We start from the raw sequence: 15,591 nt of genomic DNA on the forward strand, positions 1-15,591 counted from the left end.
TCATCTTTTGTCAGACCAAGATTATACCGAAAAATTAGGATTATATTTATAGTGTGCGCTCGGATGACTCAATTTCATATTTAACTGGGGGATTATCCCTATTTCATTCAGCGTGGCTATAAATCTCAACGCTCCTATTGGTCAATCCATGTATCAGTCTATGCTCTTTCGCTCTCTGATTGGCTAAACGTTCACAAACCCCGCCTCGTTGCACCTGCCCGCGAATGGGAACGCGCAAATCCCTCGACAAGCTCCGCCCTCTGCCCACGCCCCGCCTCTTTCCACCGGCGTTCAATCGCGGAGCGCATTGACTATTGCGGCTCTGGCTGTGGCGCATGTGTGTGCGTCGGACTCGGGATGACGGCGGATCTACGCTGCCTTTAACCACGCACCGGAGCCGTACATCGCGCCGCTGAGGACCCACACGGGAGCTACGGCCGACCGGGGGGGAGGGCAGTTCACGACACCACGGTGCGCGGCGGGGGGGGGGGAAACTCTCGGGAGCGCGGCGGCGGCGGCGGTAACGGCGGCGGGTGGCAGGCGGGACCAGCGCGCGGAAATGGCGGAGCACCACGCAGCGAGCGACGGCAAGCACAAAGCGAACGCCTCGGTGGTGCACGGGAATAGCCGAGCCGGAGCTGCGAGCGGCGGCGGCGGCGGCGGCGGAGGCGGCGGAGGAGGGGGCAAAGGAGGCCTGTCGGTGGGACTGACACAACCGGCGGGATGGCAGTCGCTCCTCTCCTTCAGTATCTTGTTCCTGGCCTGCCTCGCGGGCTTCAGCTCCAGACTTTTCGCCGTGATCCGGTTCGAGAGCATCATCCACGAGTTTGATCCATGGTAAGCGCGCGCTGACGCCGTGTCACTCCCCGGGTTCACGCCGCACGCGGGCCGGGCAGAGCAAACCCATGGCTTTGATTCCCCCCTTTGGGCATTGTTTTCTCACACGTCAAGCAATGTCCGACTCTTTAAACTGTGTCTTGCGTGCACTTTTCGTCTTTCTTTTGACCTTTTAAACCTCTCCACGGTCTTTTGCCCACTTCGGATTATGTTTTAAGACGCCGCGCTCGGTTCTACGTTTTTTGACACTGACGGGCGCGCGGTGATGCAACGTCCGAGCAGCCTGCAAATCCTGTCGGTTTTGTCTTTTGAGAGGCGTTTTTTTTTTTTTTTTTTTTTGGTGACAGATTGTTGTGTAATGTCAGTTGTGGAGTGGACGAACCTGTAATCCCGCGCGTCGACGGGATTAAGTGGAGCCACGTTGATGATTTAGACGTAGAAAAGTTCTCATTGCGTTTTGACTTTGTCTCTCGGTCTTGGCTCCAGAGTAAATCCGGGATGCTCTGTGCGGGTTTGTTTTTCCGGATTATGGCTCGCGCTCCAGGCGGTTGGCTCTTAACCCGGAAGCCCTTTGAGCCGGTCTCTCGTGCATCATAACAATGCGGGATTATGTTGCGTCTCGCTCGCGTCACGTGCTTGTACAAGAGCCCGGCGCAGTGGTTATATGGATATATGCACGTCAAAAAATCTGATTATTGTCCAATTTCTGGCGTTATCTGATTATTGAAATGTCATATATACCATTAGGGATGTGAGTTATCTGATTTCTTTCCAATGTTTCACTCCCGTTCAGGATTTGACAAGGAAAAACACGCAAAAAGGGACAAAATTGAACAAGAAAATGTCAAAGATTGAAAGAATTGTTTTAAATTTTGTTGTGCTTTGTCTCCCAAACACAACAGTTTCTCTACTCCAGAAAATCCACTTATCCACTTTTGTGCTTATAAACTCACACGATCAATCCAATCTTCTAATTGGGTTATTGGCTTATTCTACTTATCTGATTTTATTGGCCATTGGCCATCTATAATTGTCATGCCGTGCTTTGTCCCTGTTCTGTCCCTTCACTCAGACTGATGTTTGTATTAATGCCCAAGGACAGATACTCTACCTTGTTATAGCCGACTTCCTCCTCCAATTACGGTGATAACTTGATTATGCTGCGGCTGCAAAAGGCCAAGACTCCGCGTGGCTCTGTTTTTAGAAATGTAGATCAGGGGTAACCAACTGGTGGGCCATGACCCAAATTCAGAGCCCAGAGACCGTGCAAGCTGTTTATTCCTCAGATGGGCTTACATGCTGAATTAAACTTTTATGAATGTGTAATGCTTCAGTGACCAAAGCAAGGACCAAAAGAGAGAAAATGGTAAGCAAAAGTAGACTAGCCCAGGGAGACTTTGATAAGGTCTATTACAGAAAAACGTAATTAACAGCAAAAGATGACCAAATAGTTGTTAGGCTGCTTGGTTTGAACTGCGATATGTTGAAAAGATCAGAATCAGAAAAGGTTTATTGACAAGGCATAATCTGAAATAAAGAGAAGATGGGATGAAAGGTCACTAAACAAATTCAAAATGAAGGTTTAATCTGTAGCTGCAACAATTAATATACTAATTGGGACAGTAAAACACATGACAAGAGCTGTTTTTTAACAAAGATTGTGGCATTTTTAAATAAAAAAGATGAAACAATCCCAGATTTACACCTCAGCTTTCTGTCACCTGAAATCCATTTTAGTTGGTTCAAAATGTATTTAAATAGTCTTAATGTTCATTGTTCAATATAAATAATTGTTTGACTAGTGAGCTAATTGAAAAATAATCCTTACCGTAAAATTTGGACTATAAACCGCTACCTTTTCCACACGCTTTGAACCCTCTGGTCTTAAACCACGATGCTGCTAATTTATATGTTTTTTATGGGCTAACGACCTCCTAGGGGCGCTCTTTTCTCTCTCTTGCTCAGTCTCTTGCTCACTCGCTAAATACAAGAGCAGGAGATGAGCCAGACGTGGAGACAGACATGTAAATCAGCTCACACAGAGAAATCAAGGACCGAGAGGACAGTAGGACTCAGACGTGTTCTCTGTATGTTAAGCATCTAAATGTTGCATGTTTTATTGTAGTCTGACTCATATTCACTGAGAAACTTGTCTAATGAGGAACTGAATTCAGAACCGTCCAAACAAAAAGATTCACGTGGAGCTCGGACATGCGATATGGGCGATCGGCATTTTATAACCCACCCAAACCCACCCCGCAATAAAATGTCAATTTCTGCCTGTCTCGACCTGCAGGTCAAAAGACAACCTGCGCACCACTACCACGCGCCCATCTTTCTGTGTACATGTGTATCTCATGTTATATCGTGGACACCTGCTGTCCTATAGACGGGTGCAGTCTATAAATGTACAGGTTTTTTTTCTTTGCGTTACACATTCTCGATACTGTGTTGGTGCACTCTATTGCGCCTTCTGGTGGTCTAAAAGAGCTGGGCCTACTGCTTCCTGCTAACACAACACTGGCTCGTTCATTAAAAATATCCAAACACTGTATCAGAATGCGTTCTAATGATCAACAAAGACATAACTAAGTGAAAAGGAAACTCAATCTTTAGTAATTAAAGCAAATGACTGTCGATTGTACTATAACGTAGGCTGTAATAGAAGTCACTCGAAATGAATGTAAAAATGATCGTATTATATAGGGCTTCCAGTGAAAGATCACAATTATCCTTCAGAGAGGAACCTGCAAACATTTCTCACCAGTTAACTATAAAACAAACTGTAACTGTGACCTGAGAGACGCCAAATGACAAAGCAGTTACAGCCCTAGTTTATTCTAAGATTCTACATTTGATATATGATTTATGACCTAACTGGACCAAGGCTTATACTCACTATAGCTTAAAATAACTTCAAATTGATTAGTCTCCCCTTGTCATACAGTTGTTTTGTTGCCATTATTGTTCTAAAAAGCTGCCTTCTTGTCTCTACAGCTTTGATACATCCCGTTAAAAGACAAGGTGGTCGCACACTTGGTCATCCTTTGCACAGTAACTCTCTCTGTACAATCTCTTCACTGCTACTGAAGCCGTGGGAGCCGTGTTCCCCGCGCAAGCTTTAAAGTGGCATCTGTAGCTCTTTAATTTCCAAATAGAACTGCGTTTAGCTTGGGCTAGCGTATTCTGCTGTGTGACTAAAGGTGAAGACGTGCGAGGCTTCATAAAACACTCTTGAGATTATTGCTCGAGAACGAATTTGCAATAAAAGACGATTTGAAAACTGCAAAAAGGTTTTTACCATGTTTGAAATCCCATTCTCAAGTTATTTTAATGATAAATTCAACACAGATTATGATAACCTACAGAAAATGGTAATGGCACCTTTTAAACTAAATAAAATATCATGATACAGTAGCTCAGGGAGTAGAGCTGTCATCTCTTATTATAACTCCGGCCTGTGCTGTTGGTCACACAGGCCACTCCTCTGTCTGTTCCAGGGCAGCTGTGGCTACAGTTGTATCTTATCACCAACTAGTCTGATGAGTAATCGAATGAATCAGCAAAAATGGAAAATTATTACATTACTATTAGAGCTGGGAGAAGGTCTCGTGTCACAAGATGTTGCAAGATAAAAAATAATTCCCACAAGTTACAACATTGAAGAAAATGAAAAAAATGATCGTTTTTTAGTGACGGCGGTTCAAATCACCGCCGTTCTACAATCCAAGAAGAAAACCCCCCAAAAAGTAATAAAAAAACCCCGATTGGCACAATTATATATCAAAATCTCGTCTCGTTCTTGTGGCTCGTCCTGTGGGAAATGGGTCTTGTCCTACCACAAATTAAAAGTTGTTTTACCATTTTAAAATAAATGGTGTTTTTGCTTCAACAAGAACAGCGTTTACCCCTGAATCCAGGTCTTGGCAGTTTTTATTAGCAATTTTTCTGTTTTTGTACACACTGCTGCTGCTGCTGCTACTGCTTTCTTTTTTTCAGTGCCTTTCCCCCGAACATTCTTTGGGTCTTTTCTTTCGCACATTTTCTGCAGGTTATAAATTGAAACGGCGCGAACGAGATTGTATTTGACCTTTTTGAACAATATGCCCCGGAGTAACTTCTCAGCCCTGTCTAATCCTAATCAGCTCGCTCGGAATCTGCCCTACTTTTTTTTTTTAAAGCAATGTTCTGCAGAAATGTAGTCACCGCTCGTATCTGAATGAAATAACGTGCAAATGATCACCCATGCCATTCCTATTTTCTCTCGTGAATCAGAGCGAAATTAATTTTTATATACGCACATATTCGCCGATGTAACGTTCCATCACCTCTGGAGATTGGATCGGAGCGTCTCAAAACCTCAGTCTTGGGATTATTGTGCGTCTCCGATAACCTCCCGACCGCTCCTCGACGCACAAACCTTGCATTTAGCCGCGAGCGTGTTGGGCCGTTGATTGTTAGTGGCCATCACCGGTGCAGATGATTACGGCTGGTGTTGACTAAAGGCTTGTATGATTTTATTGATTTTTGTTTCTCTGCAGAGCTGCTATTATATGGCTGCCAGTAAATGTATATCTAACCAATCTTGAAAAATCATGGTTGAATCTTGTGTCCGAAAAAAGTATATTGTTACACGCTGAGTAGATTTAAGTCACAAATGTCAGATGAAATTGAAAAGCAGCACATCTTTACGAAGAATATTGCAGAACGTGAGAATTGACAAATTTGCGGGACAGTGGGACAAATGGGACGGATCCAAAATGGGACGACTCTTTTATTGCTTTTTCACTCTTTTGTTCTCTTTAAATTTTGTTATAGTTAAACAAAAATAAAAAAAAAGAAAACATTGTAGGATTTGAATATTTTGCCCTCAATGTAAATATTTTATGAGCAAATGACTTATGCAAAGGATTGTGTTTAACAAGGACCACATTGTGATGGCTATGTCCGGCCTCCTTTTATCATCAAGTCCAACAAAGCAATAATGTTTCTCTTGATTCAAAAGAAATTGGCACATTCTGATGTCTTATGAATTGTCACGAGAGACACTGACTGGAGTTTGATTTCCCAAAGTTACATTTGAAACCATTATTATGACCATGCTGTTTTCTCAAATAATTCTCAATTCAGTTCAAATTTGTTGTCAGTTTTTCTCTTCAGCTTGAAATGCAGTTCCTTTTGTTGTATTCAGTATCAAAAGAGTGAAAAAGGCACTCGAGAAATGAAATCGTTTTTTTACTTTAAGTAGTCTGTGGAGTGGAGACTGAAACTGCAGATCTTGTGGGCGCGTTCTATTCGCAGTGATACACTTCTATCAAAAGGGCAGCGCCTATAACGGGCACATGAACGTGCTGTTTCTGTGCAATCCGTGTAATCAAACACAAATGACCAGTAATGACCTGCCTGATGCCAACTAATGCTCCAGTTTGATTTGCAAATATTTTAGTGGTAATTTTAGCAGGCACAAACTTAAATTCAAATTACTCTTTGCTCTCCAATAAGAGAGTAAATGCCCTGCTTTATAATGGATTTTTTCCCCCTCATTTCTCAAGGCGGTAATAATTGTTGTAACGGATCATTACTGTCGGCAAAATGTTTTTTTATCATTCTGTGACAGCTGACACTGTCAAGGAATACGTAAATACAAAAATGGTAATCAATAAGACTTCAAATTAACTTCTTTCAATAGCTGTCATCAGCCTGTTGTGTCACTTTGAGTACACCCTTGCTTTCTTTGTCTTTTTGGATTTACACTTTCACACAAACAGGATGAATACATAGTATTACAGCACGTATAGAATCCACACAGAAGGATCATATACAGTACAGTATCCGAGTCGCAATGTCTTCATTTTCATTTAAGAAAATAATCACCTTTCCATTATATCTTAATATAAGGGCCACAAATTTTCTTCAAAATAATAATTTTCAAAAAGTATTTTGCCTGGAATCCAGAATATACTGAATAAAACCCACGCACACAAAATTGTACATATAAGGGTCAATAAACCGCAGGTGCCCACATTGTAAGATAAGATATTTACACACAGTGCAGGCTTTTGAACCAGGGTTCTAATTAGACTCATTTCTCAGTGAATATGAGTTGGATTGTAATAAACTATATAAAGACCACATCTGAGCTGTCTCCTCTGTGTCTGAGCTGATTTACCTGTGTCTGTGTCTTCACATCTGGTTCATCTGCTCCTGAGCTCGTACTTATCGAGTGAGTGTTGCAAGTGTTGTTGTAACATGAGATATTTACACAGCAATATGTTACATGGTCGTGATGCACGGGTCAGGTCTGGCCAAGAAAATCTAATTTCAGTGTGGCAGGTTCTACTGCAGAGTGCAGCTGACACAATAATCAATATTGCATTGCAATTTTATACATAAGTTTCCATATTCAGTTTAAATTGGTAGTATATTGAAATATTGCAATAATATTTGGAGTTATACAGCCATATCACAAATTGCAATCTTTTCCCTTTTCACAATTGTTTCAGTTTCTGTAAAAGTGCAGATCTGAACTTCTCGTTCATTCATTCTCTATGGGAATTAGCAAAGTCTTTCTCTAATAATAAATAAATAAAATAAATGACTATCTATTTGCAACTCGCTCTCCGTTTTGTGTTAATTTACTATTGATTTATTTGAGCTAGACTCGGCCAATTCCCCATAAGGAATGAAAAGAGCAGGAAGTGAACCTCCGTGGTTTTAAGGCAACTGGATCTAGCCGCTCGGTCTCATGAAAAGGGCCTATTCAGCCCTTGTGCTGTTACAATATTATTACAGTACAATATTGTTGTATTGAGCAACTAGGGATAAAAATTGAAATCAAAATGCAATAAAGCTAAAATATTGGTTATTGACAAAAGCAGCAACCCAAATACCAGATCTCGGTATCTGCTCAAAGTCCATGTGACCAAAGCATTCCGCTCAGTGTCCTGTTGTGTCTCAGACTCTGTCCCTCGTCTTCGGCCATAGTTTGTGTCGTCTGTTGACTCCAGTTTGGAGGTTGGACGTGAGCTTTCCGGTCTCAGTGCTGGTCTGTCATCGCTGTCGCACAATAATGAGGAGCACACCGACTCCACACACGGTCACCTGTCGACTTCTCCACACCATCCAGACTTTGTTCAAAAAGAGCCAAAGTGTCTACAGATGATTGTTGTTGTTTTTCACTGTGGTAGTTCGGTTAAAAAGTAAGGATTTATACTTTTGCAGTTCTGTATTTTCACCGCGTGGCTCATTTATGGTCTCACTATGTTGAAAAGACTAGTAGTGTATTTATCTCTATCTGCTGGTGAAAGAAGGGTTTGGTAAAAACAGGTCAAGTTATGTTTAAATCTATTTTAGTTCTTTAGTCTTTTGGCCAGGGTTGGGGCTTGGGAATTGAAATACTACGTGGATGAAGGCAAATTAAAGTTTTATTTGATTGTGAGCTCTGTTTATTTTTCGGTGTGGGCGTGGTCATTGGTCACATTGAATTCTTAAAGCTCCTTTTTGGTGTGGAAAGTGTAGTAAAAGAAGCAAAGTACTCATCTGGTCCCATTTCTGGATGTACTTTCCTAAGTTGCAATCGATGATAATAACCATTGAACTCTTTTAGGAGAGGGTAAGATGCTCATTTGCAAATTGTTTAATTTGATTTTTGAGAAAATTCAACAACAAACATTAGTATACAGCAGTAGAAAGCAGCAGTGAAAATGTATAATTGCAACATTTACTGACGAGAATTGCGATTAGATTTGCAATTTCAGTTTTATTAACCTGTCCAAAGTTCTCCATTTTAAATTTGTCCAGAAGAATTGACAAAAAGACTGAAATATGAACTCACAAACCGTATTTCAGAGCAGTTTATGCAAATCAAATCTAGAGGTTTAGCAGTTTTTATGCAGATCCAGATGGGATGTTTTGTTTTGTGGAGGAAGTTATCATACTCGCAGCATAATCACAGCCTCTTCCATTTGCAAATTAGGTTCATTCAAATTGCAAATTCGATTGTGGTTGTGCAGCCGTATTACACAGTACACAAACTGTGAAAAGTTTGAGTGATTTCACAACTGCCAGACACTGTAATGCTGTGAACTTTTTTCCCTCCAGAGTGTTAGAATTGAACACTGACAAACAAAGAGGTCGTCTTCCAAATTGGGCCTGCAGCTGTCTAAACTGAAGTGCAAATGGAACTCGAAAAGATCTTTTAACAAATGTACTTTTCCAACGCTCGAGACGTGTGCACAGCCATTCATCAAACCAACGCTGGACATGTTTACAAAGCTATAAATAGTACACGTCAAGTCAAAGCTGGTGGACAAATGGTTGTTTTTGGTGGGACACATTGTCTTCTTCTAATCCTCTTGGATGTGTCCCAATCTAAACTTTCTGCTTTGCAACTTTGGCTTTCAGAACATAACTCCTTAACTAAGAGGAAGCGGTGTCTCTTGTCGCTTGTTGTGTATTAACTGCAGATGTTGCTGGCAGTAGCTCATCTGTGCGCGGGGAGATCGCAACAGCAGCAAAAAAAACACAGAAAAACTCTAAAAAACGAATCAAAATGTGCCTTTGTGGGGAAGGAAGCCGGGGCACGCACCTGCCTCTGATGGCGCGTCCCGAAAGGCAGCGCTGTGATTTAATACCAGCTGCACATATGCTGCTTATTAGCTCCTGTAACTCTGAACAACATCCGCCCTGCACCGCATGCCGCACACACATCAGCAACGTCGCAGCTGCTCTCAAACTTTACAGCAAATGTCAGTTTCCTTAAAGGTGCAGTGTGTAACTTTTATAGTGTGAAGTCTGCTACTCGCTTGTGTCCATGAGTGTGTTATTGCTTTGCCTGGGACGTTTCACAGTATGGCACAAGAAATCATAATAATGAATGCCAACGAGGTTGCCTTTGTCACTAAATGAAGCCATGAATAACGATACATATTAAAAGCTTATCAGATTAAACACATTCACTTTCCATTTCTATGTAAAATAATCAGTGTCTCTGGAGATGGTTGTGAGATTTACACTTTATTATAAAGCCCTGCGCATGTAACTTTACTGATTATTTATAATAAAAATGATGTTCTCTTGATAAAATGGTAAAACATCTTGTACTTTAACTAATGTGAAGCTGTTTTATGGCAGTTTTAACTCATGATTCACTCAAAAATCCTCAGCTAACTCATTTCACATCTAATATATGTTCGCTGTTGTCCCATAACAATATCTTAAATCTAAAATAAATCTACTAAAATGTTGATCAACTAAGAAACTATCGACCAATTAATTGACTAAAGGATTACAGCCCTACAATCTTAATAATGATTTTGGATCGTTTGAAGATGATCATTCCCCAACTGGAAACTCGGATGAATGCAAAAATAACTTAAAATGAACTGAACTAAGGATTGTCCAAAACTTCCTTAATTTGCCCTTTTTCTCCCCCTTTTAAAGTCAACATCGAGATCATTTCCTTTTTAACTCTTTTTTAAATCTATGGTCCAAAAATTTATATCTAAATTTTAAGTCCTTTTTTTTTTAATCTGACTGCTTTTGTTACATTACCTTTCATAAAACTAGTCACAAACTTGAGGAATAAAATATTTCACAGTTTTTGGTCACGATCTCAGTCATTGTGAAGAATTATTTTCTCACAATGCGCAGTAACACTAAACTTTATTGTGACATCCCTACTCATCATGTAAAATAATAATAATGGCACAAGTTCCACATATATGTCCCATTTCGTCCAAAGTTGATCAAATCTGTCCATTTTCAAGTTAAGCGTGAGTCACTGTCCCATTAGTCTGTCGTCTTTTACAATGCCACTCCAGTCAACACACTTTCACATCATGACTTTAAGGTCCAAACGTTACTGCTCGTTTCTCGTTGCCATGCCGTTCCCTCCGCTGCCGCTGTCACTTCATCTTTTTAAGGATTAGCGCGGGGGTTGGCGCTCTCCTCCTACTGTACGTTTGTCTCCCACTCTCCTGCCTTTTGCCTACACACGGAATATGACATCCATCTCCGAGTGGATTAGGCCTTCCCCCCCGAGCGCTGGCTGCCAGGCGACACTCAGAGTTGCAGTGGACAAATGGAAAGAGCGGCCCGCGATATGTCTTTGGGGGAGTGTGATCTTGATCTAAGCCCCCCCCAACGGGCCGCGGCAGCTTATGAAATATTCAGAGCAGGCGCGGCTACGGTTACCTGCCAGGGACTTGAAGTTATCGCGAATGGCCATCCTTTGTCATTATAACCCGAGCTCCAGCACTCGCAACGGCCCCGCTATTGTTTAAGAGATTGGATTTATAACGGCAATTTATTAAGCTTTTCATTGCGCTTGCTGCAGGTGCCAGAGGTACTTTGTTGCTGCTTTGGTTTTGTGACAGGCCTTTTTAGTTTCACTAGACGTGGATCGCAACTGAATAGTGCGGCGTTTTTACTGTAATAGAAGCGTAATAGTGCAAAGGCGTAAGATCTATAGCCCTATTGCAGATGTCAAAACATTTAGTCTTCCATTTTTGACATTTGCAATAGGGCTGTGGCGATTAATTGACTCATCGTGACCAGTCGACCATAAAAGACATATTTTGCTAATCATTATCTGGACTGGACAGACTCTAAAACGCCATTTTATAACAAGACGGTGCCGTTATTAAATCAAAATGTTTCTGATTTTCAGCAATAATACATCTAAATCTAGAAGGGTTCAGTCACAATACTTCAAACCTTTATTTGGTTGATAATTAATTTCAAAGTCTCATGTTCAATAGAAATTATCGTTTGACTAATGCTAATCGGAAACTACCACTAAAATAATAATTGGTTACAGCCTTAATATGCTTTTGACACGTTAATTTGGTCAATTAATGTCTGTCCGCATAAGCTTAGCAGTAGCACCTGTACTTTCAAAGGTCTTAAAGGTGCACTATGTCACTTTGTCACATGGTTAACTCGATCAAGATATTATTTCTTTGCCAGAACGTTCCCCAGTATGGCATTTAATTGGATGCGAGACGATGCCGTGAGACCGGGTCCACGAGCTATTCCAAACCATATTTTGACATACTTTTTTAATAAACACATTGTGCGCTTCAGTTCCCTTTTTTGATTTCACAATTTGTCTTTTAATTTATGTTTTGCTGTTATTGTAGCACTGCTTTTTAGAACTACAGCTAACTAAATAACCAACCAGCATTTAACCCTCTGTTTTTGTCCAAGCTGAATGTAAACACACGGGGGAACAAATCTAACGAGATTTTATTTCCTTCACGTGTGCGCTCTTATTTCAATTTTATTTTGCGAGATGATGTGGTTCAAGGCCAAGTCAGCTCTGTAGAGAGGAATTCAGGTGCTTCAAGCCGTTTTTAAAGGGAAAAAAGTGACACATTGCGCATTTTAAGGTTAATTTCACCTGCAATTAAAGTTAATTCCACTCTACCGACAAAATAGATGGTAGTGCTGCGTATGTGTCTTATTCCAGCTTATTTTGCATTACATTTTGACAAAACAACTTTTCAACGTTGCCACAAAAGTGTGATTGTGTATTGTCAGTTATATTCTCTACTGTATTATTCAACCAAACTAGCCGGCGCTGAGTCTTTCTGCCCGTTTGTTTTGCGAGGCGCTGTCCAGTGATGTAGTGGCTTTCTCCGGGCGCGCTGTCCCGGGGGACGAGTGTCAGGAGTAAGCAGGGACCTGTCTAAAGCTGAGGTGTTTGTGAGACTCTTCAGCACAGATCTGCTCCGGGGCACACGGGGCAAATGTAGACGAATGCTCCCTGCTCCCAGCTACAAGCGAGGCGCCGCCACCAGCCACAAGGTGCACAGATATAACGCCTCCAATTGAGCCGTTATGGGTTTTATCACACACAATTGATAATGCATAGACACGTATCCATATTGCTTGATTCTGATCTAAATTTGTTGCCATTGGTTCACATTGTGTTTGTCCATTGTTCAGTCACTTGAGCCCAGCAGTCTGAAAGTGATGAGGCTTTCATTCGACACAAGTGCAGGAGGATATCGATTAAAACACGAACATCTCGATAACAATGGTCAGACGATAATGTCGATGAGGTTTGATTATTTGACAAATGTGAAATGTCTGTAAAATGAATCGCAAAACGTGCAGAAATAAGACCTTTTACCCTTACTTTGTTTCAGCTCTTTTTGTAACGTTTTTTTTTTTTTACTATAAACTATATACTAGCTATTACTTCAAAACAATGGTCACGACATTATCCAAAATTCAATATATCTTCCACCACTACTTAAAAAACAAACAAACAAACCTATGTGTAAAAAATGGACTAGAAGAGCAGTTAGGCTAAAAGTATGGATATATGTTTACATAATTATGGTAAGTTGTTTCATTGTATTAAAGTGAGAAGTTAATTTGTGTTCTTATGGGCCTTGCTATGGAAACTAATCTAAATGTCAATATTAGCAGATATCGATATCTGCTCAAAGGATTAGAATCGGACCATCCCTAATTAAGATTATTCCTTTCATAGATATGGCGAGTGAAGCGTCTTGCTCAAGGACATAACTGCTGTATGCTGTCATGGCTGGTGGATGGCTCTTGACAATGGATTAAACCTTTGACCTTGTGTAGACAATTCCTACATCGAGTCAAAACTGGTTTAGGGAAGTCTGATTTAGAAATTCAGGACCATTCATCTTATTAAAAAGAAGTCCTGACCTTGTAGGGTGTTCAAATATGAGATCGTCTATCGTGTCATCAAATAAGTGTTGCTAAAACCATGCACAACCACAGCATTCGCACGCGTCAGCATTGTCGGCGCATCCCTCACGCACTATATGCTTAAAAATCCAATTACTCAGCGTTAATCATGTAATTCCCAATCGCCTTTGAGACCATAGCAGACGATAACCTACAGTATTATATAGGTTACACACACACGGACCCTTTCATTCAAAATAAACCGGGCGAACTAATGCCCTCGTTTTTTTTAATCAGCCAATTTGCCTGTCAGACAGTTTAGCGAGGGGAGGGGGCAATCTGAGCGTATTGGTGAGATTGCCACCTAACAAGCGTCGCCTGTCATCCGCCCCGAGGCCACGCGGCTCGCACACGCCTTGATGGAGGATAATGGCGCTGAGAGCTAGCCCAATTTGTTAGCGTGATGAATTGCCTCTGCTCGGCGTTTAGAGCCATATCTGTTTATGTGCGCGCTCGCCGGGTGCTTGGACTCGGTTTAGTGTTTGTTTACTTAACATTTAATTACGCCGGCAAAGGGCCCCGCTATAGTCCACTGCTCACCTCAGATTCAGTGCAATGTTTAGTTCGGGAGTGATTTTTTTTGATTTTCAAGTCAAACGCCGGGGTCTTTGTAGTAGTGGCAAGGCTTTATTTAAAATGTTTTCCCTTTTTTAGTGGTTTTGATTTGGGGTTTTTTCCGTAGCTGAGGGTCAGTCTTCTAGTTTTAGATGTGTCAGATCTTATTCCTTTGTCAATACAAGGACAGCCACTACGCTCGAGATTGGATTGTGAATGTCTTTAGTTTTTCATTGCACTGGCTGTTGCGGCCAGAGACACTATATTCTTTGGTTTCAATCCAGCTTCCTGTTGATAGGACTTTTCATCATTCAAAAGATGGGATATTTAGATTGAAATGGTTTATTGCTTTGGCAGCACTCCTAATTCCCGTGGATTGTCTGCAGATTTTTTTTTTTTTTTCATAGAGAATTTGAACTCGTTTCTATCACAAAGCTGTTTTTAGACCAGTATTCAAGTTGAACAAAATGATGATCTACTGATGTCGCAGTTCAATACTAAGTACCGTACCTGGACAAAAGCATAATGTGTCTTCCTTTTAAACTTGTAACTTTATCCGAGTCAAGTTTTGCCCTTTCTCATGTCTGTTGTTGCCATCGCCACTCGCCATCAATCAGAGCAATAAAAGTGATATAACGGCGTAACCCTTGCAGTTCAGGTCTTGCCACCTTTCGCTCTCCTCCGCCACAGCGCTAGTTTTGGCAGAAGCGCGCTAATGAGATTTTAACAACATCGTCCTCTCATGGCATTCAAGTGCAGCCTCTTTATTGAACTCTAAATACTGACCTTGTGCACCTATAACTTCTGCGGCGGCGGAGGAGATGGTAGAGTAGATGGAGGAGATTAGACCAGATCGAGGCTGAATAAAATGTGCTCAAATGGCTGTGTTTTTCCGTGTGCGGCGAAGAGAGCTCCTCCATGGAAACGCACGGGCGGTTGGCGTGACAGATTGGAGATGCGTGGTCGATGCCGCTGTTGCTTCAGCGTTGTCATACAGCGCTTTGATGTGTGCATTGTTTCATGACCGCTCAAGCAGCACAACCCACATATAGAAGGCAGAAAAACATGTTCATGTTCATGTTCAACAGCCCTTTAGTTCGTTTTCCCCGGAGACATCCTTGTAAGTAGAGGGCGATGCCTTTAGTCCTACGCCACTATTATAAGCTTTTTATTACAAATCAGAGTGGTACAATGGGGACTGACTCAACTGATGCGAAAGATACAGTCAATAGATTCTGGCAATGGTGAAAGGCGAATTGTGATTTGAAAAAGAGATGTCAGTGAGTCATAAATGATGAAGGGGTAAGAAATAGGGGTTGACAAATTAATATCTCAAGGCTTTTTGGAGTATCTCTATTGCGCTACTCAGATGATATTATGTCAATCCAACAAAAATGTGTGAAAACAAGTCTTTAAATCAGTAGTGTGCAGTGACGTTTATGGATGGGCAAGCAGACTTGGAGTTTT

The 15,591-nt window shown here is 41.3% G+C and overlaps 1 protein-coding gene across 1 annotated transcript in view; it reads left to right on the top strand.

The window, feature by feature from the left end:
• Positions 1-530: 530 nt before the first annotated feature.
• The window catches only part of LOC140362046 (dolichyl-diphosphooligosaccharide--protein glycosyltransferase subunit STT3B), a 140,882-nt gene continuing 125,821 nt past the window's right edge, over positions 531-15,591 (top strand). Inside the window, exon 1 of the mRNA XM_072448066.1 lies at positions 531-837. Coding sequence (XP_072304167.1) covers positions 560-837 — 278 coding nt within the window. The 5' untranslated portion in view covers positions 531-559. The remainder of the gene's footprint in view (positions 838-15,591) is intronic.

Source organism: Eucyclogobius newberryi, unplaced genomic scaffold (assembly GCF_026437365.1).
Source record: "Eucyclogobius newberryi isolate DKJ021-1_F unplaced genomic scaffold, fEucNew1.0.hap1 SCAF_16, whole genome shotgun sequence".
Classification (NCBI taxonomy): Eukaryota; Metazoa; Chordata; class Actinopteri; order Gobiiformes; family Gobiidae; genus Eucyclogobius; species Eucyclogobius newberryi.